At 39.9% G+C, this 26,866-nt stretch overlaps 1 protein-coding gene and 1 non-coding gene across 2 annotated transcripts; both read right to left on the minus strand.

Moving 5' to 3' along the window:
- Positions 1 to 3,375: 3,375 nt before the first annotated feature.
- On the minus strand, positions 3,376 to 3,448 carry Trnaa-agc (transfer RNA alanine (anticodon AGC)). The gene has a single exon. It is a non-coding gene; the product is annotated as a tRNA-Ala (tRNA).
- A 5,971-nt stretch (positions 3,449 to 9,419) lies between these two features.
- Positions 9,420 to 25,989, minus strand: Hrh4 (histamine receptor H4). The gene is made up of 3 exons (XM_027935742.3): positions 25,785 to 25,989; positions 17,067 to 17,230; positions 9,420 to 10,656 (listed from the first exon to the last, which is right to left on the minus strand). The coding sequence occupies exons 1-3, from the start codon at positions 25,975 to 25,977 to the stop codon at positions 9,829 to 9,831; spliced, it is 1,185 nt and encodes a 394-aa protein (XP_027791543.2). The 5' UTR covers positions 25,978 to 25,989; the 3' UTR covers positions 9,420 to 9,828.
- Positions 25,990 to 26,866: the final 877 nt, after the last annotated feature.

A 26,866-nucleotide genomic window follows, 5' to 3' on the forward strand; every position in this document is an offset into this window, starting at 1 on the left:
CCACAATTTATTTGCTAGGGCATTTGGTTAAAAGTCAAGTATCAAGATGCCCATAACTTATTTTCAAATGGTCAGCAAGTGTGTGTGTGTGTGTGTGTGTGTGTGTGTGTGTACACAGAGATACAGACAACATGAAAAAAAACATGGAAAAATGTTAAGTATGGTAGGATACAAGTAGTAGATATAAAAGTATTATTTATATTATTTTTTTACAACTTTTCTGAATATTTGAATTTTTCTAAAGCTTAAAAAAATATATATGTTTGGGGGAAGATATAAAGACCTTAGGAGACTGGCTTTAAAGGACAAAATAACTAACCAGAAGACCCTAGAATAAAAATCTATGAACCTTGACTCCTAACTGTCATCCTGGACTCTGCCCCTGTTTCGTGATGTTAAAAACTGGTTATTAAATTTGAATATAATTTGTTAATGTATTTCCTTCTGCAACGTACCCCAAAAGTCTACAGTCTATCAGTTTATACAGGCATGCCAAAGACACCTGGAGATTCATCTTATAAATAAATTGAACTTGCATTCTACCTGAAAACTCAAACTTCCCTCCACAAATATCTCTCTCTCTCTCTCTCTCTCTCCCCCCCCCCTCCACCCATCTACCCCCTCTCCACAGCTATATTCAAAATCTCTCCACAACCACCTTACCCAAATCCTATTCCCTTCTTATAATGCAAAAGATAAATTGAAAGCTAAGTGGCCCTGGCAGCCCACAAAGCCCTGGTGATTTGTGCCCCTGCACGGGAGGGGACAGGACAGACTGCAGTGCTTCTGTTTGAGGTTCCCTCGCCCAGCTGCAGCGCTCAGCAGAGCTTCTCAGGTGGCTGGGCCGCTTTGAAGGTTTACTTTCAATTAAAAGAAAGAAAGAAAGAAAGAAAAAGACAGAAGCCAAATCAGCAGCTGTCAGGGATGAGGGAAGATTTATTCAGGGTGGTCAAAGGGGAGCATGGGCAGCAGTAAAGGCCTGAAGGTAGACAGGAAGGAAATTCAAGCTGGGAGAGAAATTCCTCCTGGCAAGGTCAGCTGGCGCCGGGCTAGTCCTGGGTAAGGCTGCACTGATCCCCGTTGCTGGCTGCCTGGAAAGGGAAAGGAGGACTTGGCTGGGGGACACTTGGGTGGGGACGGAGCCTGCCCAGGGGGAGCAGGCAGGCGGGCAGGGCCTTGAAAGCACAGCTTATTAATCAGACGAAACCAGGCCTGAGGGATGGAAACATGACTGATTTTTAAATTGCTTCCTGATTCAAAAGCCGGTGTTGCCCACCTCAACATGTGATGAGGGGTGACGAGGCCAGGTCCCTGGGCGGTTCTATGAGCTCAGAGCTTCCCTTGAAGTCGGCCTGCACGGAGAAGCCCCCAGATGTGCACAGAATAGCGGGAGTCCGGCCTGCGGTTTTATCGCCTTTCATTTCCTGCCTCAGCTCTTATGTGGCTTCAGACGTGTGACACGCTAGTGTGAAAAGTAACGTGTGCTTTTCAGAGGGAATGAGCCAATTTCTCCCCCTTAACCCTGAGCCATGCCCAAGGAACTCGTGGAAGTGCACTGTTGAGCTAGACGTGTGGGTTTAAAAAAATTCCCCTCAGCCCCTCACCCTGTGTCTCCATCTCTACTTCTTCCACCCAATCTCAGGTGCAATTGGAATATGGAGGCAAGCATGGGTACCATTCTATGTATTTCCTATAGATCTGAGAGTTACCCATATTACACCTGCTCTCTTTGCACCTTTACATTACCAATGAAGCTGCCAGTTGTACCAGGAGATGTTGACTGAAGATTCACTCCAGGCCTCCTTAGCCTGTGACTACTCTAAACATCATATATGTGTATATATAACATCACAATCATGACCCAGATGATGGCATTTTGGCAACATCACACTGCACATATGACAATGGTCCCATCAGATTACACCACCTAAAGACATCATAGCCATCTTAGTTTAAGTACACTTTATAATGTTTGTACAATGATAAAATCACATAATTCCTAATTTCTAATCTCTCAGAACATATCATTAAGCAACTCTTGACTACTTATATATATACACACACACATATGTATATACATATACACACACAGAGATATTTAGAGAGAGTGTGTTAGTAATCATTCTATCACTGTGACAAACATCCAAGATAATCAACTTATAAGAATGATGGGTTTATTTTAGCTCACAGCTTCAGTCCATGATTGCTTGACCCTGTTGCTTTGGGCCTATAATGGCATAGGACATTATGGTGAGAGTGTGTGGTGGACAAAGATTGTTGACCTCATGACCCCTGAGACACAAAAATGTGAGAAAGGAAGGGCTTGGGATTCCTATATCTCTTTCAAGGGCACACCCCCAATGACCTAACTTGCTCCCATTAGGCTCCACCTCCTAAAGGTTCCACCCCCTCCCAAAAGGTCCACAGGCTGGGGAAACATGGACCTTTGGGGGACACTTGAAATCTAAAATATAACAGAGAGAGATTTGATTTTTTTTTAACTAACAAAATTATGATAGATAAAGCTGATATTTGTCTGATTTCCAGACACTATCCTTTTGGGAACTTTCCTGTCATTTCTGACAGTTCCCTAAGAGATGGCCTCTCATACCCACACACCAGTCTGTCTGCTAGAGTCAGCCTGAAGCAATCCCCCTCTTTCTAGCCTCCAGCACTGGCTCTCCTTCGTCCTTGAAGCTGTCTGGGTGAGAGAGTTCCAGTACTGCCAGTGCCCATCAGGAGAATTCAGTGATCACACAGGACTCCGGTGATGGGCTGCTTCCATGGGAGCCCCACATACCAACCAGCTGTCAAAACAACGTTGGGTTTCTTGCAGGATGGAAGAGAATGACTTCCTCCCTAGCTCTGTGTCACATTGTGACATCTGGTCACCAAGGCAGCTGTGTTATGCCAAGAGAATTCCCAAGTCTCTCTTGAAATGTTTTATCAACTTGAGGGGTCACCTCTTACCTGGATGGGAATCCTTTCATGTAAAATGATTCCATAACTTATCTTTATTCCTCTCTCCAGAAAAACTCAAATATAAGCCAAGAAGAAAAACAAATATCATCGACTCTTTCCTTGGGTTTTGTTTTGCTTTGCTTTTTTTTTTTCCTCTTTCTTCCCAGATTTTCTTCCCCCAAATAAGTCTCAAGTTGCAAAACAAAACCTCTCAGAATTTTAACAAATGAAATAGATATTGAAAGAGATGGAATGAAGGTATAAACTGCATTAACTGTTTCTAGGACTGTCTTTAGTCAAAATTGCATATTAATCTAAAAAGACCATTAAAACTGCCAACACTTAGCTTTCTGTTTTTTATTTTTTTTATTTATTGTTTTTTTAGTTGTAGTTGGACACAATACCTTTATTTTAATGTGGTGCTGAGGATCGAACCCAGGGCCTCACACATGCTAGGTGAGTGCTCTACCACTGAGCCACAACCACAGCCCCAACACTTAGCTTTCTTAACAACAGCTGAGATTTTAGAAATAAGTGTATGTGACTCATAAATAATGCCCATAGCTGGGTGCCATGGTGCACACCTGTATTCCCAGCTAATCAGGATATTGAAACAAGAGGATCCAAAGTTCAAGGCCAGCCTGGGCAACATAGTGAGACCCTGTCTCAAAATAAAAAGAGCTGGGGATGTAACTCAGTAGTAATGTGCCCATGGATTCAATCCTTAATACAAAAAGTAAAAATAAAATAATAAATAATATCCATGTTTGTGATAGATTTATTTCCAAAAAAATGACTAGAGTAATTTTCACCAAGATGTACATGATTTCCCCCATTTGCAGTCTTTATAATATTGAAGACAGAGTCTCAAAAGAGCAAAGTCTGAAGAGTAAGGGATACTTTGATTTAAATTATACAGAAAAAAATATTGATAAGATGAAGATTTGATGAGGATTACCCACTTTCTTTATTTGAGGGACTGACACAGAAATAACTCAAGTGATTGTTTTGTTAAAATTTATAGCAACAGTAAAGTCAACCCCAACATGCATGTGCTGAGTGGATAACCAGGGAAGCCATGCCCATGACTAAAAATTTAAAATGTGGCTGTACTAATGGCACATGGTGTAATATATAATATTGGAAATTATTTTGTAATAAAAACAATTTTGTTTTAAAAAATTATTTTATAATAAATTATTCTTATTACAAAATAATTTCACTTTTTACTCAGAAGGAGTTCTATTGATTCATTAGGGGCAGGGCATCAATTAGAACTGATCTGCAAAACCAAGTTTAGCCAGAAGAGGGTGCTTTCCAAAATAGAGAAAACGCTGTTGAAAATCCCGATTTTATGAAGAATTTCAAGTCGAAAAATCATGAATTTGCTCTGACTGTTAAAGCTTTGGATACTCTGGTATATGGCCTTTACAATGAGAAGTGGACACCTATTTTAAGGTGGAAAGATGGTTTAAGTGTAGATGTAAGAGAAATGCCAAAAAAAAAATAATAATAATAATTAAGATGGAATAGGTTTGTATATGTGTAAGACAGAAGAGAATTATTCCTTTTCAGTGAAATTTGAGGAGGAAAAATATTTAAAGATTTTTAGGTGCTGGAATGCAATAAATCTTTTAAAAATAAACCATAATATTGTTTTAAAGGAAGGTCTAGCAAATGACCCTAGTGAAACAGAGAAAAACTTTTGTACTTTCATTAGAGTCTCAGGAGACTATAAGGAATGTGGGGTGGGACCAGTTGGTTTGGCTCTGCATATTTGTGGACGTGGATGGGTGTGTGGAAGTGTGTAGTATGGAGATGTGTGTAGATATGTGTGGATGTGAGTCATGATGAACGTGTGTGGCTAGTGGATGTGTATAGTATTTGGATGTGTGTGGGTGTGTGGAATTATGCAATGTGTGGATGTGTGTGAATATGTAGTGTGTGTAGTGAATGAACGTGGGGGGCTATAGTGTGTAGTTGTGGGTGGGTGGATATATGTGGTGTGTGTAGTGAGTATGTGTGTGGGTGGATGTGTGGTGTGTGTAGTTTGTGGGTTGTGTGATGTGTGGTGTGTGTGTGTGGAAGGTGGAAGGTCGTGTCAGAGGGAGGCAGGGGTTGGGCCAGTTGTGTGTTCAGTGGAATGCCCACACACACACAAATGCCTTTATGCAAACACCCCGGGGCAAATTTGCCTTCTAATGGGTGAAAGACATTATTGTTTTGTTTTTTTAGAGTTTATGTTGCCTTAACTGATTTTCTGAGTTTAATTCAATATAAAATATTAGGACGTGAGGGGCCGTTATCAGATTTCTTTACATTGTAATACAAAACAATCCCTCCTGTTTGTTTATTCAGTGGCTGTGCTGATGGAAATAAAAGCGAGGAAAAGCGTGTGGAACTACTGCCATCTGGTGGAGAACATGGAAATTGCCATGTGGTGCGGGGAGAAGGCCCTTAAAATGGGATATTGTTGATATTGAATGGTTTTTGTTTTGATTTGACTTGATTTATTTTGCTGTCGTTTTTGTTGCCGTTTGGTCCACTAGCCCTTCACCTCCTCCCAAAAGCCTAACTTATTAACTTCATATCCCCCTAACTGTTGAGACCCCGGTGGAATGAAGCTTAAGCATCTGGACTCTGGTTTTAGATTCCCCGGGTTCCAGTGATGACTTCATTACCTGCAGATCATATTGCCTGCAGCAAGTCATTGACTCTCCTCTTTCTTCAGGGTCCAAGGAATGGGGTATTTAATTCTGTGCTGGCAGAGTAAGCACCAGACTTCATCCTTATCACCCATGTGATTTTATTCCAGCTTGCTCCAGCCAGAGGCTTATCTATACAACATCCAGGAGAACAGCTACACGACCTTGCTACAGGAAGATTGGACTTCCCCCAAAGACGCAGGCCAAGCAGGGCAGCTCTGCAGCACTACACTATCGGGCACTGCCCTCTCCTATCGGTACAAACATCATCCTGCATGAAACAATCAGTCAAGTTATGTCACTTCACTGCCACACGTGTTCCTGTTTGTGTTCCTGTTGATTCCATGCCAGATGATACATAACTCCTTAAAGGCACAGACTCTGCCTACCCTGCCCCCCAGCAGCCAATTCATGATATAAACCTTGCTGGACTATTATTTCAAAGTAGCAGACATTTTTCTCAATCTAGAGAATAATTTGAAAGTGTATGGCTTTCAGAACTCCAAACCATCCAGAGGATGAAGCCAGAGGAATCAAACTCAAAAGTAATGACTGAACTCAAACCAACTGGATTCAGAAATGAAGAGTCCAAGAAAAGCAGAACATCCAACCTGTCACCTACCTGTCCTCTGGGCCATGACCCAGATGCTGTAGACTTGGGGACAAAGAAACAGGAAGGACTGAGTAATCACTTAAAAGCCATTTGTCTTTCAGTTTCTAAGAAGAAGCTGATAAGTACCTTTCCATGACGGAAAAAGTGTATTTTTTCCATCTTTGTTTTACTATTGGAAATTTTAAATAAGGATGTACATCAGAAAAAGATGTTTCAAAAGTTTCCCTGAATTTTTTATGCAGGATGTTTTCTTTCTCTCTCTCTCTCTCTCTCTCTCTCTCTCTCTCTCTCTCTGTGTGTGTGTGTGTGTGTGTGTGTGTTACTAGGGATTGAACCCAGGGATACTCCACCACTGAGCTATACCCCAGCCCCCCCCCCCCTTATTTTTTATTTTGAGACAGGGTCTCACTAAGTTGCCCAGTCAGGCCTTGAACTTGAGATCCTCCTGCCTCAGCCTCCTGAGTAGCTGAGATTACAGGTGTGTGCCACCTCTCCAGACAGCACGTATTCTTTAATGTTCAACTCTTTATGACCAACCTCTCTAAGAGAGAAGAGAATAGGCAGGATAGACATCTAAAATGAGACGTAAACTATTTCTACCAGTCCTTTCACAGAAACTACTAACCATGAACCAAACTGGCTGGTCCTACTAAGTCCTCTTCCTCCTCTTATTCCTTCATAAAATTCTAAGCATATAAAGAAATGACTACTAGCATGAGCAAGGAAAGACACATTTTTAAAAATGAGAGAGACCATTTGATACAAAGTGCATAACCAATGGTTAGGTCATAGTCTCTGACCTAGATGGCAACTTGAAGAGACTGACAGGAAGGATTAAGGGAGAGATGCACAGAGCGAAGAACAGCTTCTTTGCCCCCAGGGGGCCCTTCCTCACCATCCTCACAGTGCAACTTTACCCTCACGAGTGCACCTGGACCACTGGTATATTATGCAATTTGTGTTATTTCAAAATCAGTTATCCCTGCTACTAAATCATTTTGCAATGAATATGTTCCTGTAGAGAAGTAGCCATGACCTTTTTAAAAAAAGACTGTTCTCTTGCATAATAATGTTTATGTCTTGTGTCCAAGCTCTCACACTAGAATAAACAATATCAATGTCTACTTCTTTCTTCTACTCAGCTTTTGGAGGGTATGTTTAATACACAGTAGGGTAGGTGCTTGACATGTCAGTGAGCTATTGTCAAACAATGAACACTCCCAGGATGTAGACTTACTATTGTTCAGTCATCACTGGGTCAGCTGTGTGGTTCCTCTGGTCTGGGCCATGCTAGGAGCTTTCGGCAGAACTCATTTTGCCTCTTCCTCGCCAGGCAGCTGCTGAGTCAGCTGGAGGCTGCCAGTCTAAGGCCACTTCAGCCATGGCAGCTTGATTCTGCTCCACGTGGTCCCTCATCCTGCAGCAGACTGGCAGCTGGGCAACTCCCAAGAGACAGAACAGATGTGCACAGGCCTCTTCAACCCTAGGCTCAAGCAGGATGTTATTTTCCTGCCTATTGGCAGAAGCCTATTGGCCAAAGCAAGTCACTCTGGATGGGAGGGGCTGGAAAGTCACAGTTCAAAAGGTGGGGATGCAAGGAAGGGGTAAAAATTGTGTTCATCTGAAGGTAAATATCTAGCAAATGCCTTTTCACTAAGTATCAGCTGAGGTTCTGTGGCACACCCAGCTGTGTTAGTAAGAGAACCCCTGAGTAAAATTCCTGTTCCTACAGAATCTAAATCTTATTGGCAAGGTTCACCGGCATCTTTACCATAACTAGCTAATACCTGTTAAGGCCTCAATAACATTTGTTTGATGAATACATTCATGGGCCATCTAAAGTATTCATTTTTCAAACTCTCATGGAGTAGTAGCCTATTCAGTTCATTTGTCATGTATATATCGTATTTCAGCGTGTCTAAGATACATATTGTTCATTTCTCAACTCTGGAATCAGAATGAGACTATGAATGTGATTTTTTAAAAATACTACATCATAAACAATTTGTAGCATTTCCATTTTATGGTGGTAAATAAAATAACTTATTTTACATTGACAGCATCTTACACTGAATGAAATATATTATATATGAAATATATTATATTTCATATATAATTTAGAAAACATGTATGAATATTTAGGCATGCTTCTCTTGAGGTTTAATTGGGAAAAATTTTCCTAGGACCACTCGATTCTGTGCACAGTCAAGCCTCCAGCAATCACATGAGCTCTATAACTACTGATTTATAAATGTTAAAACCAACAGCTGAGGCATAACAACTTTACATATTTATAAAAACTTACTTCTCAATTTTTCAAACTGCTATTAAATGTAAAACATGTATCTCTTATGTAATTAAAGCATAAGTGTATATAAAAAACATGTACATTTCTAAGCCATGCACTTAACAGATTTTTTTTTGTAATTTAGTGTTCAAAATTAACCAGCCTTAAGAAGGCCAAGAAATATAAAAATTATTAAACTGTATGAAAAGTCTGAGAAATTGTAGAAGGAATACTTAAAAAAAAAAACTTTAGGAGAGATGAAATTAACTCGAAGAAAAATAAAATTTTATGACATTGAGAATAGAAAACATTTAAAAGTGAACAAAGGACAAAAACATCACCAAACTAATACATGGTGATTTATCGGTAAGTATAACCTGTATCAACTACATTATAAAGGAATAACACTGAGCGCTGAAATATAAAATATTGGGCAAATTGAGTAAAAGACATTAAATAGATACAACAATATTTGAGAACTAACCATTGACATCAGCTAGGTCAGTGGCCCTATGGTCCTCTCACCACCTCTTACCTGTCCTCTTTTTCTGGTATTTCCACCTAGAGTTGTAGCTTGTATGGAAGTTGGAAGAAGAGGGCAGGAAGGAATAGGACAAGCTCTTCTCTATCCTTCCTCCTCTTCTGTGATTGCCAGGACTTTCTTCTACCACACCACACCTCCTTCCTTACTGGGATCAGGGACATAAACTCTGGAAATATACATGAGCTCACCTGGGTTCACTGCAACTCCCCTGTTCTTGCCAACTCAAACCCAAACACACCTGCCCACTGATGATCACAGAGCTCCCTACCCCCAGTCGAGGCTCCTGGCTCTACTGCATACTTCAGGGAATGATTTTCAAAACTGGACACATTTGTATTGCTATCAAATAAAAAGGTGAAATTAACTTATGACTGTAGCAAACATTGTACATAAAAAGAGAAGAGAGACTCTGGACTTTCACAATCAAGGTTGTATCAAGATCTACAAAACAAGGAAGAGGTGATGACTAAGAAAAATAGTATTTTGTGGCTATGAGTTTACAAAAATATGTTATCAATTCATCATTAGACTGTTATTTACTGGGATAATGTTCCATCGGCGTCCAAGTGCAGATTTTTTTTTTTTAAGTTTTCAATTGTTGTGGTTTTATGGACTTTTTTTGGGGGGGCGGGTAGAGTGGAATGGGCAAGATGAAAACCAGATGAAATTCACCTTGGTGAGATGAAGACTAAAATTTACAGAAGTGAGAACATTATCATCAAGAGGATGTTGACCGATTGTGTGATGGTATTCGTTGCTTTTTCATACAAAATATTTTTAAGAAAGCCTTCTGAAAACGCCTGTGACACAATGGATACAAAAAGGGATTGACAAAGGAGTTGAACCACTGCAGCCAAAATGCAATTCTGTACCAATCCGATTTTGAACGCTGCTCTGGTTTGTAAATTGAAAGAACAACTGTGGACAGAGAATATGGAGCCCAGCAAATGGCAAAAAAAACCAAGAGAATAGCCAGCGACTTAGCTAATTTTTTAGCTCTGAGCAGTTCCGTATGTTCTCTTTGGTGAAGAGCTATAGAATCCGATTTGGAGAGGGAACTAGCTTTAGAAGTGATTGTATTGCTATTCACGTAGGTTCTGAAGGAAAACAAGAGACTGTTGTTTCTTCCTTGTCTCTCTGAACCACAGGATGATGTTGTGTCCTTCCCTGCAGGAAGAGATGTCCTTGAAAACAGTCCATGTCTGGATGAGTGCCCGCAGTCTCTGGAGGAGACAGAGGTGAGTCCAGGATGGCTGAGGCACCTACCAAGATTACCCCGCTTCCAAAGGCTCCAGTAAATATGCACATTGAAATAAGCAACTAAGATGACTGGGACCAGGAATTCCAAGAACGATGTAATAAGGGGGATGTACCATTTCAAAAAAAATCCAGGTTCACATTCCTTATTATTATTATTCCAAGTATTATTCTTCCAAGACTCTGAAACCAGAATCGTTGGCCCATTTACCAAGAAGGCCAGCACCCAAACAGCCACCATCTGAGTGACAATCTTCAAGATCTCAGTATGTTGAGCTCTATAAGACACCTACAAGAGACCAAATAAGTTTGTTTCAATGTCATGAACATTTGTTGATGCACAAATCATCCCACAGGCTCTCAGAAGTTTCAGGGATGTGCAAGAGGTTGAGACATGATATATAACATGGGTATTGTGACATGTGCCAGGACACAGAGTTCTATTTGAGTGGAACCTGAGCCACAATGTGGATTTTCTTAATGATTGTCAAGAGGAAAATTATAACCTTCAAGGTTAAACCTCCGACACCAAAGAAAATGTCAAGGTTAATATCTAAAATTAGAAAACAGATATTCCCACCAATAGACATTCATCTGAATGTTAAACTGAAATAAGGTACACCTGATCACATTATTTCTCAACCTGCAGGCTGGATCAGGGCAGGCATTCTTTTTAATGCAATAGAAGAGTCAATGTCACAATGCATCACGCAGAGTTATTGTTTGATGATGTTTTTTCAACCAAAGTAATATACCTTTGGGAATACAGATACACATAGGGAGAGAAATGCATGTACTACATCACCAATCTAAAACACATTTCTCATCATGGTCCCAAAGTTCAAAAATCATGCCTTATCAGATTCCACTTTTCAGAAAGAATCTACTCTGCAGTTCATTCTGGGGCCTGAAGGTGGCGTCAAGAACAGAAAGAAGGACTCTTACATCACTCCCAAGAAGATAAGCACACACCCAAAGATGTTTACATCTGCTGTTGGGAAATACTGCAGTGTTACTGAGAATTACCAAATCACTCCATCCACAGCGTTTCCATCAGATAGATCACAATGCCAACGATGGGATGGCCAGCCACTGACAGAAATGACTGTGGCAAGTGCCACTGCTGGTTTTAAGGGTAGACAATGTTCTAGCTCCACTGGGTGACAAAGACAGGCTTCTACAGGGGAAAAAGCTTCTGTAAGTGATGGCTGACCTGGGATCACAGGATCCTTGTGTCAGGCCTGAAATCATTAAGAATATCTTCTATGTCAAAGGACATCTAAGGCCCACCATTCTATACGAGGGGTAAACATCTGGATCAAGAATTTTGTAAGGGCATTTAGAACAGGCAAACTTTCTGAACCTCTTTTAGGTCTATAAGTTTCCTTCCAGTTCAAACATTCCATATGTCTCTACTTTCCTCCCTTTCAAGAAAGGAAATGATTTACCCAGGAAATAGGAACGTGCCTTTCACTGTCTCTATTTTTTTTTCATTTTTTTTTAGTTGTTGATTGACCTTTGTTTATTTAATTATATGTGGTGCTGAGAATCGAACCCTTGTACCTCACACATGCTAGGCAAGCGCTCTACCAACTGAGCCACAACCCCAGCCCTCACTATCTCTTGTGTACTATTTTCTCATGAGTTTTAAAAGCTAGCCTACAGTGTTTGTCCTATTTTTAAGGGGTATAACACTTCTAGCACTGTGTTTCTTTGTTGGATGTACCTGCTAAGAAGAGATGACCAATGGCTGGAGGTAAGAGAAAACTGGTTAGTAATTTTAAAAAATAATAAATATTTTTCAACTGTGGGGAAGTGGTTTTTCTCATCCCACCATACTACTGGCATTTCTGAGGATATGCTAAGATGCTAACCAGAACCATGATGACCACAAATGCCTTCTGCTTCTTTATGCCACTAATTAATACATCTCTTGCACTAAATCTAATGACTATGAAGATGGTAACAATACCCAGATGGTCATAAAACTGCATTTCATTTTTTAATTACTCTGTGCTGCCTTTGTGATGATATAATACAATATGCTGGAAAGTGATCTTTCATTATGCATAAGGTCAATGGAGATAATGGACATCCAAGAGATTTGAGAAGAGAATGCCAATCCCTTCATCTTGAGGGAGCATTTTGGACAGATAAGCAGCTCAAGGATTGCTTGAATCCAGACAACCAGCTGGGGTGGCCTCCTAGAATCCATTGATGCCCAAGTTCTCACTCATTGCTCCAATAAAATACCCAAATTTCTGTCTGTTGGATTTATTTTGTGAGGCAGAGAAGCACACTAGGACATACCGGTGTTAAAAATGAGATAAGATTACAGACACAGTCTAAGTGCCTGTTATGAGTTGAATTGTGTCCCCTAAAAAAGATATATTTAAGTCCTAAGCACCAGTACTTGTGAATGTGGCCTTATTTGGAAATTAATATTTATAGATGTAATAAAAAAATGAGGTTGTATTGGATTAGGGTTCACTTTAATCCAAAATTACTGGATTAGGGTCCACCTTAATCCTATATGACTGGTTCCCTCACAAAGGGAAATAGACCAGAGATCCTGCATCTAATGGAAGAAAAAGTAGGTCCAAATCTCCATCATGTTGGATCAGGTCCTGACTTCCTTAACCAGACTCCAAAAGTGCAAGAAATAAAATCAATAATCAATAAATAAGATGGATTTAAACTAAAAAGTTTTTTCTCAGCCAAGGAAACAATCAATAATATGAAGAGAGAGTCTACAGATTGGGAGAACATCTTTACTACATGCATATCAGATACAGCAGTAATCTCCAGGATATATAAAGAACTCAAAAAAAACTTAGTACCAAAACCAGAAATAACCCAATCAATAAATGGGCTAAGGAACTGAACAGACACTTCTCAGAAGATATACAATTGATCAAAAACTCTAGTAATTAGAAAAATGCAAATCAAAACTACTCTAAGATTTTTATCTCATTCCAGTCAGAAAGGCAGTTATCAAGAATACAAACAGCTGGGGTTGTGGCTAAGTGGTAGAGCGCTCGCCTAGCATGTGTGAGGCGCCAGGTTTGAGCCTCAGCACCACATCAAAATAAATAAATAAAAATAAAGGTATTGTGTGTCCAACTTACAAGTAAAAACAATTAAAAAAAAATAATACAAGCAACATTAAGTGTTGGCAAGGATATAGGAGAAAAGTTACACTCATACATCACTGGGAGCAATGCAAATTGGTGCAACCACTCTGGAAAGCAGTATGGAGATTCCTTAGAAAACTTGGAATGGAACCACCATTTGACCCAGCTATCCCACTTCTCGGTTTATACCCAAAGGACTTAAAACCGGCATACTATAGTGACACAACACATCAGTGTTTGTAGCAGCACAATTCACAATAGCTAAACTGTGAAACCAACCTACATGCACTTCAATAGATGAATAGATAAAGAAACTGCGGTATATACACAATGGAATATTACTCAGCATTAAAAGAGAATAAAATTATGGCATTTGCAGGTATTATGGATGGAGTTGGAGAATATTATGCTAAGTAAGCCAACCCCCCCCCCAAAAAAAAGGCCAAATTTTCTCTCTGATAAGTAAATGCTGATCCATAATGGAAGGCATGAAAAGAAGAGAGGAACTTTGGATTGGACAAAGAGGAGGGAGGGAAGGGGAAGAGGTCATGAGGGTAGGAAATATGGTGGAATGAGATGGACATCATTACCCTGGGCACATGTATGATTGCACTAATGGTGTGACTCTACATTGTGTACAACCAGAGAAACAAAAAGTTGTGCTCCATTTGTGTACAATAAATCAAAATGCATTCTGCTATCATGTATAAAAATAATTAGAACAAATAAAAATAATAAATTTTTTTTTAAAAAAAGAAGAGGAAACAGAGACACAGACACTCAGGGAGAAAACCAGGTGACAACAGAGGCATAGATTGGGGTGGAGAATCTATAAGCCAAGGATTTCTGGCAACATCAGAAGCTAGGAAAAAGAATTGAACAGGTTCTCTAGAGCCTTCTGAGAGAGGACAGTTCTGTTGTCCCCCTCCTTTCAAGGTGAGAGAATAAATTCCTGTTGTTTCCAGCTACATGGAATCTATCCTTCTAGAAGATTCTGAGTACTGTAATATTGTGCTGCCAAATTATTGTAATATTTCCATTTCTCAGGCCAAGCCCACCCATTGCCTATCACATCACCTGATCTAGAGTCAGAGCTCAGCTTCCCACCACCACTTCCGTGAACTTACAGGAGTCCTAGAAGTCTTCCTTCTGGTTTCATTAGGCTTCCCTGGAATCATTAGCGTAGTGCCTCCATGCATTCACCCCTGGAGACTGTTATGCATTCACCTCTGTGCTGCATACTAGGGACAGGGATCGAGGCACTGCCAGGTATGTCCTCAGGGTAAGACTCAGAGAAAACACACACACACACACACACACACACACATCCACTTTCTCTCTGGTATCATTTCTCTTCTCTCTGAAATCTCTAAGCACTTTTTCTACATGGGCAAGCTGTCCCTCTTCTGCCCACAAGCATGAGGGTAGACACAAAAGCTTGGACAACCCGTGAAAGAAGTCTTAGGAACATCCAATGAAAATTAAAAAGAAACATTAATCCATAAAGAAAGGAAAATTTAAAAGTACAAATGGGAAAGATTCTGATTAAGAGTACATAGAGTATTTAAAGTAAATATATTTCTAAAGCAAGAATTCTATTTTGCATCATAACCAAGAATACAGACAAGAATATTCATAGAACAGTAGTTGCCTTTATGATGCACAAGGTATTCTGATATTTTCTACCCTAATTTTATATTTTGTTCTATTCTACTCTATTCCCCGTTTTTTTCATTTAAAAAAAAAATAAGCAACCAATTGAACTGATTTCATGACTCAATAATGGGTAAAGTCCTACAGCTTGGAAAATACAACATTATTGGTATCTGAATTATCAATCCAAACTGATCTATACTTTCTCCATAGTTTGACCAATATAAACTACAATGAACCCTGCCACTAATTAAGTACCCAATACCAATTTGTGGAAATAGCTGGCTGTCCTCTAAAATTCATTTTACCCTTTCCCTTAGCCATATGGTAGCACAGTTATAGACCATAGTCCCCAAATTCTTGTGCACAGGGGTGGAACCATGTAACTAAGTTTCATCAATAAAATGTGAGGGGAAATGAGAAAGCGATTCTGCAGTACTTACTTTAAAGAAAATCCCTCTGTCTTGGACTTCTGTCCTTTCCCTTTCCTATATAGAACCTGGAGTAACAACAGCCTAATTTTAACTCTGCAGAGAATAATAACCTAGAGCAGATGTAAGCAAACTGCTGTCTGTGGAACAAATGTGGTCCACCGTTGTTTTTCTAAATAAAGTTTTATTGGAAACAATTGTGCACATTTTTTTTAACCTATTGTCTAGGGCTGTTCTGTGCTACAACAGTGAAGATGAGTAGTTCCAATCAAGACCATAGTCCTTCAAAGCCGAAAGTATTTACTATCAGGTCCTGTATAGTAAGTTTTCTGGTCCCAGACTTAGAGGAGAGGGTACAGAGCCACCCTGTTACTGGGGTCCTGGAGCACAGCCTTCCACTTTTCGTGGACTGGTCTGTGATCAAAAAAGAAATTACTGTCTTGCTTGAGCCTCATCATTTTGAAATCTCTTTGATCCAGCAGTTTATCCTTTGCTTTATCTAATACCTTCTCCCAGGTGTATATGCCTTCAAGTCACAGAGTCTTCCTGGAGGGGAGCCATCACTGTTTTCTCAAGGTCATAGCATAGTACTTAGACCACGTATTAAACCCATGTACTTCTGGGACTGCCTCCACTTAGATTATTATGATCTTCCAAACAGGGTCTCTGCTCATTCATTTCTATATCCCAACACTTAGCAAAATCCCTGTCACCCTATAGTTGCCCAAGGATTTAGATCCCTGAGAGTGAGAAGTGAAAGTGTCCCATTGAGGCCTCAAAGATTTCAAATTACTGCCCCATATTTCTGAGGCTTTCTTCAAACTGATGTTCTCCTTTGTTCTGTTTCTGAGAAATTTAGCTTGCTTAAGAATAGTTACTAACTTATTGAGGCTATTCCAGATTTTGGCTAAGTTCAGACTTTCTTGGCATAGGTCTAACACTGGCACTGGGACTTGGTCTTTTGGGCTAATTCCACTGTATAACCTGGCTTCTCCTTTTGGCCATTCAGAACTGATTTTCTCATCTCATTCAAAAATCTGGGGTTCTTTCTAATTGCCTAGCAAATTCCTGAAGAAAATATTCAGGTCTCAACTTGTCTATGGAGTGGAACCTACTGTGAACCTCTCATATATCCATGAAGATAGTACAACAGTGAGACAGCTAGCCTGGTGCTTCCTTTGATGCCTTCCCATTTCAGTAGTTCATAGGGGAGTGACTTACCTCGACCACATAGACTAAGGGCCATTGAGAATTTTGTAACAAAAGGATCAGATTCTTCAACAACAACAACAAAAAAGAAGACTTAAATATTAGACTTTAATTATTAGACTTAAAAAATGTTTTTGTTGGGATTTGGGTATAGTTCAGTGGTAAAGCACATATTTAGGGGTAATTTCCTGGATTCCAGCTCCAGATAATTTGAGAGAACCAAAATTTTCATCTATATTTCTAAGAAAAATAAATTAAACGTTTTGACTTACAGCATTAGAGACTGACTGGTATCGATCATAGCTGATGAGAACAATGTTATACACAGATGCTGTACACAAAAGATGGTCAATGATGAGCCAAAATACACAGAGTTCATTTCCAAAATTCCAACCAACCAGTGTGTGAGGGATGTACAGAGGAATGGAGATCACACCTGTTCAGGGGGAAAACAAGAAGTAGCAAATAGCACACATGGATGAATACAAAAAGGTAGATTCAAATGGGTACACAACACAATGACATATCTGAATTCACTAAATATTGTTTGGTTATTGCTATAACTTGGATGAGAATCCCCCAAAGGGCATATATAGAAGATTAGTCATAAAAGCAGCAGTATTTGGAGGTTTGTGAACTTCTAAGAGTTGGGGCCTTTTGGGAGGTCCTTAGGTCATTGAAAACATGTTCTTGAAGGAGACTTGGGGACCCCAGACTCTAAATCTCTCTCTGTTTCCTGCCTCTAGATGTGAGCAATAACTCTGACATGTGTTCCTACAATTATGATTTGCCATCTTCATCAGAAGTCGAATCAATGGGCCAAAACCAATCTCAGATTTGAACTCCAAACTGTGAGCTAAATAAACATTTTCTTTTTATAAGCTAATTGTCTCAGATACTTTGTTGTAGCAATGCAAAGCTGACCAACACAGTTATATATAGAAATTCACAGTATTTCACTAAACAGCTCAGGACTTACTTTCTATGCACTCTAAATGTGATTTTTTAATAATAGACGTCATGAACAATGTACCTCCAAAGGCTCCTTATTACTTTCCAATTTAAATACAGATCCTGACCTCTATTTCTAGTCATATACAGTAGAAACCATCTTTATGTTCTTCACGATCCAACCCAAAGAGAGTCAGCTTCACCAAACATAACCCACATTTTCATATCTCTTTCTCTTTGTTCACATCATTCTTTCTTCTTAGAATGTCGTCCTCTTTTGTTTATTTATTTATTTAAGTGCTGGGGATTCAAACCTAGACTCTTGCACACACTCTTGTCCTCCTTTTTTTCTACTGAAAAAAAAATGTGCTTACTTCTTTATCGTTTTTCCCTAAAGTCAAAAAATGACTTCCTCCTTGTCACCTTTCTTGGAACTTCTTTGGCAGAAGTGATCCCTCTGTCACCTGCACTCTCCTGGCACTTTGCCACTTTGTCTCTTCTTCTCTAATTTCATTCCGTTTTACATCACAGTCATCTCTTAATTTGTCTCTCTTGAGGCTGAAGAGCATGTCATAAATCAATGCTTACATTTTCTATGATGCCTAGATTGATTTACACGGTCGTTTGCACATTTAACTTAAACTAATAAGCTAATATGTATTGTACAAACGACCATATGTCAGACACTGTGCTCTGTGCATCATAAATATCATCTCACTTAATCTTCATAGAAACTTGGTGAGGTAGGAACTGTGCTGAATTAATAGTTAAGAACCAACTACACAGAAAGAAGAGAGGAACAATTAAACTTATCTAGTAAGTGAAGAAGAAGCTGAATCTGAAACCAGAAACTGTGATTTCAAAACCCCTGATTCCAACCACAACCCTTCACTGAATGAACAAATAAGTAAACTCTACCATGGCAATTCACCCCAGCACAGAAACTGCTTACCTGTGAAAGTAACTAAGCTGGGTTCCCCTTCTTTTAGTTTTTAGGGTTTTTTTAAAAACTGTGTTGACATTTCAGACAGGTGTCTTTACTTGCTAAGAATATGACACATTAAGTGGGAACTCAGTTGAAATCTGATTTTGGTGATTATCTTCATATTTTATCAGACACTTACAGAAATTCTCATTTTAGGTGCATGAGAACCAAACTAGCCTATCATTGTTGGTGGGAGTGCAAATTAGTACATCTACTCTGGAGAGCAGTGTGGAAACTCCTCAAAAAAACTAGGAATGGAATCACCATATGACCCACCTGTTCCACTCCTCGGTGTTTATCCAAAAGACCTAAAATCAGCATACAATAGCAATAATATCCACTTCAATGTTTATAGCAGCACAATTCACAATAGCCAAGTTCTGGAACCAATCCAGATGATTGTCAGTAGGTAAGTGGATTAAGAAAATGTGGTGTATATACACAATGGAGTTCTATTCAGCCATAAAGAAGAATGAAATGATGGGATTTGCCAGTAAATGGATGGTGACATGGAGAAAATGTTAAGCGAAATAAGCCAGACTAAGAAAATCAAAGAATGAATGTTTTCTCTCATTTATGGAAGCTAGAGCAAAATAAGGGAAAGAAGATGGTTGGAGAGGGGATCAGATGTCATAAAGATAGGAGGTCGATCAGTGGAGCAGAAGGAGAGAGAGGAAGGGAAAGGGGAGGATTTAACGGAATGAATTTGACAAAATCAGGCTATATTCATATATAAGGCTTCTGAAGGGAATTTCACTTTTACACGTATGTAGAAGAAAGGAAGTTTAAAAGAGTAAAGGAAGGAGAAGGGAAGAGGGGGCTCGAAATCAAATTCCTTGCAAGTTTGATTTTGTCAAAATGAATTACTATGCATAATTATGATACACTAATAAAAATACATTTTAAAAACAGAATAAATCATAAGTAAGTAGAGAGAAAAGAAAAGAAACAGGGAGGAAGAAGGAAATAGCCCCTGAATTCTTCCAAAACAAGACAACATGAGACTACAATGGCAAGATTTCAGAACCAGTGGAAGGGAACCCAGAATGTAGGATTCTTATCTGGATTTACATACAGAGTCATCAGATGGACACCATAGAGAAGAAGAGCTGCATAGTCAGTTTTTATATGTATGTAGTCCAAGTAAACTTGCTTTATGTTTCAATTTTATTTTTCGTATTTATCTATCTATCTATCTATCTATTTATTTTTGGTAATAGGGATTGAACCCAGGGTGGTTTAACCACTGAGCCACATCCCCTGTCCTTTTTGTATTTTATTGAGAGACAGGGTCTCATTGAGTTGCTCGCTACATTGCTGAGGCTGGCTTTGAACTCAAGATCCTCCTGCCTCAACCTCTGGAGCTTACTGGGATTACAGTTGTGCCACTACCGCACCCAGCTTCAATTTTATTTTGAAGACAAAAATTCTCAACTCAACCCTTATGGGGTGTGTGTCTGCGCATATGCCCATGCACACAATTGTAAAACAAAGAAGTGCACTACGTTTACCTGAGATAAATCAAAGTATCTCAAAAACAGACACTTTATGATATTTTGGCCCACCCCAGTGGATTCCAGTGTTTGCAACATGAATATTTTCACAGCTGCATTCATTTCTCCCACAGAGTGAGATGCCAGTAACCATTTGCATTATAGACATCACTAACTTAAAGGTTAAAGGGAGCCAGACATGGTAGTGCACATCTGTAATCCCAGCGGCTCGGGAACTGAGGCAGGAGGATCTAGAGTTCAAAGCTGACCTCAAAGCAGAAATGACAAGGCACTAAGCAACTCAGTGAGACCCTGTCTCTAAATAAAATACAAAATAGGGCTGGGGATGTGTCTCAGTGGTCAAGTGCCCCTGAGTTCAATCCCTAGTACAACATCTCCCCCCCCAAAAAAAAAGGTTAAAGGGAGGGATCTGACTTAAATCCTCTTTTTCACATGCATTTTGGATTATATGAAAGAGGAAGGGTGTGTTCAAAACCATAGAAGCAGCTTGAATTGCAGTTAGCTTAAAACAGACTCTAATCTATTTAGTTTTAGTAAAACCCTGCTGTCCACCTTATGTTCTTGTGCTGCGTTTTAATACAAATGTCATGTTCTCAGTTCCTCTGTCTAGAAGTCATAGAGATATTCTGAAGGAGTTTCTGAAAAGTGAATATGAAATATCCCTCAGATTTAAGTGTTTCTACAACTTTTGCTCTGGAACTGTGCTTGTGGGTCAAACGAACTCACTGAGGAAAGCCAAGAGCCAATTCCTTGAACCCAACAATGAGCCTTTGACATATGTGATTTAGAAAAAAACTGAAGTGAGAAATAGCAAATAAACTATATTAAAAGAATGTGGGAAAGGGGTGGGGCTGGGGCTCAGTGGTAGAGCCCTTGCCTTGCACTGGGTTGGATCCTCAGCACCACGTAAAAATAAATAAATAAAGATATTGAAAAATATGTATTATTTTTAAAAAATGAATGTGGTAAAGGAGGAAGAAAGGTGAATAAACAGGGACAAGAGAAGGAAGGAAGGACAATGAGAAGAAAAGCTTGTGAGACTCTGAGGACTCAAGTCATTCCGGGTGACTTGCTTCAGCCCAGCCGCCCACCTCCCCTTACTCCTGCGCCCCTCCCTCATTCTGCCCCAGCTCCTCTGGCCTCCCATACACGGCACACCCTCCCACCTCCCTCCTCCTCACTTGCTGTTCCTTGGCAAGAAATGCTCTTCCTCCAGAGAGCTGCTGATTTCTCCTGTGCCTTTCTCAGCGAGCCCACCCCCAATGCTTAAAATGGTAACCCCCACCCAGAACCCTGCCTCCCCCTCAGCCTGCTATATTTTTCTCAACAGCAATTATCACCCTCTAAAATGCTACTTCGTTTTATCTACTTATTTATGTAGCTTATTATTCAGCTCCACTTCCCTGCACCTAGCAGAAACAGAACACCAGGGAGCAGGACTTTTGTCTGGATCTTCAGGGCCATGTCCCTGGCAACTCTAGAGAGCACCTGCTTCAGAATAAGTCATTGTCCAGTGAATGAGTGGATGAGGGTGGGATGCCCAGTTTGCTTCAAAATTGCCTCAGTCTGGGATTGCGCCTTCTCTCCAAGTCAGCCAAGCTGCTATACCTTTTATGGGAAAATGTCAAACAAAAACTGAAGGGAGCCAATAGCCTCAGTCAGTCCTTTGGGCCAACACAGGGACAAGTGGATGACAGTAAATGCACAGAGGTGTTAAGGACTAAGTGTTCATCTACCCTCCCCAATTCATATACTGAAGCCCTGACCCTCAGTGTGACTGTATTGGAAGATGGGACCTAAGGAAGAAATTAGGGGTAAATGAGGTCACAAGGGGGTAGCCCTGATTCAATAGGAATGAGGTCCTTTAGGGAAGAGACAACAGAGAGCACTCAGAGAATGCCCATGTAGCCAGGCACAGTGGCATATGCTTGTTATCCCAGCATCTCAGGAGCCTGAGGCAGGAGGATCGCGGGTTCAAAGCCAGCCTCAGCAACTTAATGAGGCCCTAAGTCATTCAGCAAGACCCTGTCTCAGAATATAAAAAATGGCTGGGGGTGATGCTCAGTGGTTAAGGCCCCTGGTTTCAATCCCTGATACAAAGAAAGAAAGGCTACATGAAGACACAGTGAGAGGGGACCTGTCAGCCAGGAAAAACGTTCTCACCAGGAGCTTGATTGTCCAGATCCTGGATTCCCAACTTTCATAACCATGAAAACACATCCCTGTTGTCAAAGCCACGCAGACTCTACAGTCTGTTATACCAGCCCAAGTAGACAGAGGGATGGAGAGGTAGAGAAGGTGATGAATGGGCACACGAAGGTATTAAAGATAAACTTTAATTTATCCTGGAATTTTGTCTTGGATTGGCAACACTTTTCATCCCTGAAAATCCCATCCAGGCCACATATGACATAGCTGCATAGGCTATAAATGCCCACAGTACATGTAGACACCCACAGATGGAAACATTAGCCACGTGATAGCAATTTTATAGATATACAGATATATTTTTCCATCTACATTTATCGATAGTGTATAGATGAGATGCTGTGCAGTCAAACTATATTGATATATTTCTCATTTTTATATCATCCGGTATAGCTGGTAAAGGAATTTTTCCCTCAATAACTCTTTGCTTTCCAACAGTAAATTCAGCCTGGGAAGCTAGCTATGCAGCTGCCACAAATTTAGATTTCAACAGGAGGCAAGTTCTAAAGCCTGTGAGGAAGGGTGTTTGGCCATGTGTGTATGAGGATCTAATCTGCCATCATCACAGGGTTCCGGTGATCTGGGTTTCCTGACCCCAAATACAAAGAATGGCTGCCTTACAGCTACAGAAAACCTCTCGAGTCCTGACATGCCCTACCACCACCTCCCAGAGTTCCTCCAAGCGGTAGCGCGCTCGCCTGGCATGCGTGCGGCCCGGGTTCGATCCTCAGCACCACATACAAAGAAAGATATTGTGTCTGCCGAAAACTAAAAAATAAATATTTTTAAAAAAAATTCAAAAAAAAAAAAAAAAGAAAAGCTCAGGGACTGTCCCAATTCTTATGTCATAGCAAGTGCCATGTTAAATGAGTAACTCTGGATAAAGCTGGCAGGGACAGGGGAACCATGAAGGATGAGACTGGAAGATGACCAGAGATTCTGTTTGGCCTACATGCAGCTCCTCTTAGCAGGAGTCGACCCTACACCCATCCTCCTGCTGATGGAGGGAGACCACCAGGAACACTAAATAACTACATGTACCATTTCTTAAAGACAAGGCAGATCTTTGTGGTGTGGTACTCCAGCCCTGGATGGTGGGGAGGAGCTGCCTTGATGTTGACCTTGAGCCAGACATGGAGATACTCATTCCCACATTCTTATCTGAAACCATCTTTGTTCAAAAGCTTCAGGCTCTGGGTTCTCAGTCCTTTCACCTGGTCCCTCCCTACTTCCAGGGCGGTCAGGGCCTCACTCCCATTGGGTTAGACAAAATACATCATCTATTTTATATGCTGATCATCACTAAAAGCCACACAATTCTGTGGAGGAGGAGAAGAAGAGAGATAAGTATATTTATAGCAGAACATTCTGTACGTTCACATAAATAGACTTGTATATTTGTACATGTTTATGTGAGCATAGAGAATAATGTGAAACCTACATCAAGCTGCAAATGTTGGCTAGCTGGAAAAATTGAATGGAGGAGGGAAGCAGGAAGACTGATGCTTTTTTTTTTAATATTTCTACATTGGTTATCCCCGCTTCATTTGTGACCCTGTCAATTTATGCCATGGCTCCTCAATCAATTTCCCTGAACAACAGTTTCCTCCAGAACTTTGAAGGCAACATCAGAATCACAGCTGCTCTCCCCCAAAGCCCTTCACTTTCCCTGTGTGCCAGCCCTTTCTTAGTACCAGAAGCCCAGTCGTTGACTCATCTTTATCTTGACCAACCCCACCCTGTGCAGATCTGCCTCCTGCCCTTCCTTTCTACCCTCATCCTGGCTCAGAGCCTTGCCACATGACCTCTGCCTGGATTGCTGCACCATCCGCCTGAAACATGCTCTGCATCCTCCAACCTCTCCTACCTCCTATAGCCCGTCTGATGCCTCCGAGAGAAAGTTCAATCCATTCACTTGCTCACCTGCTTTTAAATTCTTAAATCTCCACATTACCATTTAATAATCCAGACTGACACTACTGCTTACTACTATTCCCATCCAGCTGACAATACTATTTAAAGCTCTTGACCATATAGATTTCGACTTCCTCCCTTGCTGTTCCCATTTCAATTGTCTACAGAGCAAACCCCAAGCTCACCCAGGGAGATATGCCTGGTAACTTCATAGCAGCGTGTTGATTGCTGGTAATGCTTGGGATTCTTCTCTCCTCCCCATATCTGCCTATGGAAATTCTATTCATCTTTCAACAGTTAATTTTGAATGCCACTCTCCACTAAACGTGCTTTATCCCTCCTCTGAGTGACCTCTGGTGGGTCTTTGTGGGGTCCTACATTACTCTATATCTCTATAGTCATTTGTGAATTTCTCTATTCCACTCCACTATATTGAAACCTCCCTGAAGGAGAATAACCTACTCTTCTATAAATCCCTTGATTATCTAATAATACCTGCACATATAACAGTATTGACACACACTGTGTACTATACTAATATTTGTGAATTTGGTTTGGGTGGACATATATCTATAGAGAAATCAAAAGAGAAGGGGACTAATATTTGTTGAGCAACCACTGTGTTCCAGGCAATGAATTAAGTATTCTTTGAGTTTTGTTTCATTTTAACATAAATGCAAGTTTTATGAAGCTATAAATGAAAAAATCTGAATATGCCAGAATAAATTATACTAGAAGCTCCTTTAAAATAATACCAGTTAGTTGACAGGTCTGTACTTATATTTATTATAATATGCATTATTAAAAAATGATAACCAGCAGAAAGTAAAACTTAAAAAGAACATGTTTTCAAAGAAACATTAATTTGATCTCTATGGTCTCATCCAATTATATAATGCTATATTATATGCAAGGTAGTTGAGTATATTTTATAATATCTGTTATGCCATAAAATAATACTATTAAACATGCTATTTAACTGACCTGAATATCCCATTTTCTGATTGTGCTGATTACCAGCATATGAATTATTCGTATTACCCTAACACTGTGATAGTGAGGAAGCTATATGTACTTAGAAAGAAATACCTATAAATCTAAACATACAAGGATAATAGTTCCAGAAACAAGTAACTCTTACACTAAAATAATTTTATATCTATTTGGGACTTACTTTTATTCTATACAAAGGAAAAAAAATCTTTTCAGATGAAATTTCCATTATCACACTGATTTACATTATGTATAATATTCCCTTAAAGTGCCATATAGACCCCTTCCCGGATTTTAATATTTTAACGTTTTTTGTGTTAATCCCTCCATCTCATAAATTCCCTTGAAATATTAACCGCTTAGTTTAAGGTTTTAGGAATAAATTATAAATGGAAAAGGTTATTTTAAATAAAGACACAACTTACCCACGAAGAAATCAGAAATGGCCAAGTTAAGGAAAAAAAAATTACTTCGATGTCTAAGGTTTTTGTCCACTACAAAAGCTAAAATAACCACAGCATTTCCTAGCATTATGGCAAAAGCTAGTAAAGACATTAAAAATGCTAAAGTAATTTGATAATTTGATATCGAGCTACTTGTACTATTAGCATTTGACATCACATCAAATGATGAAGAAGCTCAATATAGCAAAATTCAGACAGACAAACAGTTCTGACAAGTGTAACTTCCAACCAGATACCTAAAATATATAGTCTCCTACTCAAAACAACATTTTTTAATCTTATGCTGATCTCATAGTACTTCCTGATTCTTGATAAAGCATAAACTTGTGGTAACAGTTTCCCCTTAACTGACATTGAAAAAGTATTTCCAAAAAACAGTGAAATGTTTTTTCTTAATCAATTTAATATGATTCATCCAACCCCAGTGGAGCAATATTATATAATATCTAAAAAATACAACTTATACATTGCACGGATAATAAGTTGGGCTCAAGTGAGATTCAGTTTTTAAAACTAGTATATCAAGTTAAATACTCTCTTCATGTCAGGATGGAGTGATCCACTTAATTGCCCCATCTGAAACAACCAAAAAGTTGGACAAGGGTTTTCAAGGCACTGGACAGGAGGCAATGAAGGGCAGTAATCCCTGAGAGAAGGGGGAACAAGGGGAGCCCTGAAGTTGCCCTTGGATAATGTCTTGAGAGTTTCCATGGCCCAGGAATGGAGGCCAAAGCCAGGCAGAACCTAGCTGACTCCCTGGGATGTGGAGATGGAGCTGAGAATTGGGAGTACCACAGAGATCTAGACCTAGAGGTCTGCAGAGGGCCTTCCTCATGTACTCAACAGAGTACTTAATCAGCACAGGGCAGAGAAACATTCTCAGGCAGGGAAAAGAACCATTTGAGAAGATTAGAGGAAACAGAACCCAGTGCCCACACAAGGCTAGTTACAGTGGCTGTTTCTCCTCAGCAAGACAGAAAACCTGGATAATTAATGGAGCATTGGATGGTCAACCCAGAAAGCTCTTGCTTAGTAGTGAGGGA

Source organism: Marmota flaviventris, chromosome 16 (genome assembly GCF_047511675.1).
Source record: "Marmota flaviventris isolate mMarFla1 chromosome 16, mMarFla1.hap1, whole genome shotgun sequence".
Classification (NCBI taxonomy): Eukaryota; Metazoa; Chordata; class Mammalia; order Rodentia; family Sciuridae; genus Marmota; species Marmota flaviventris.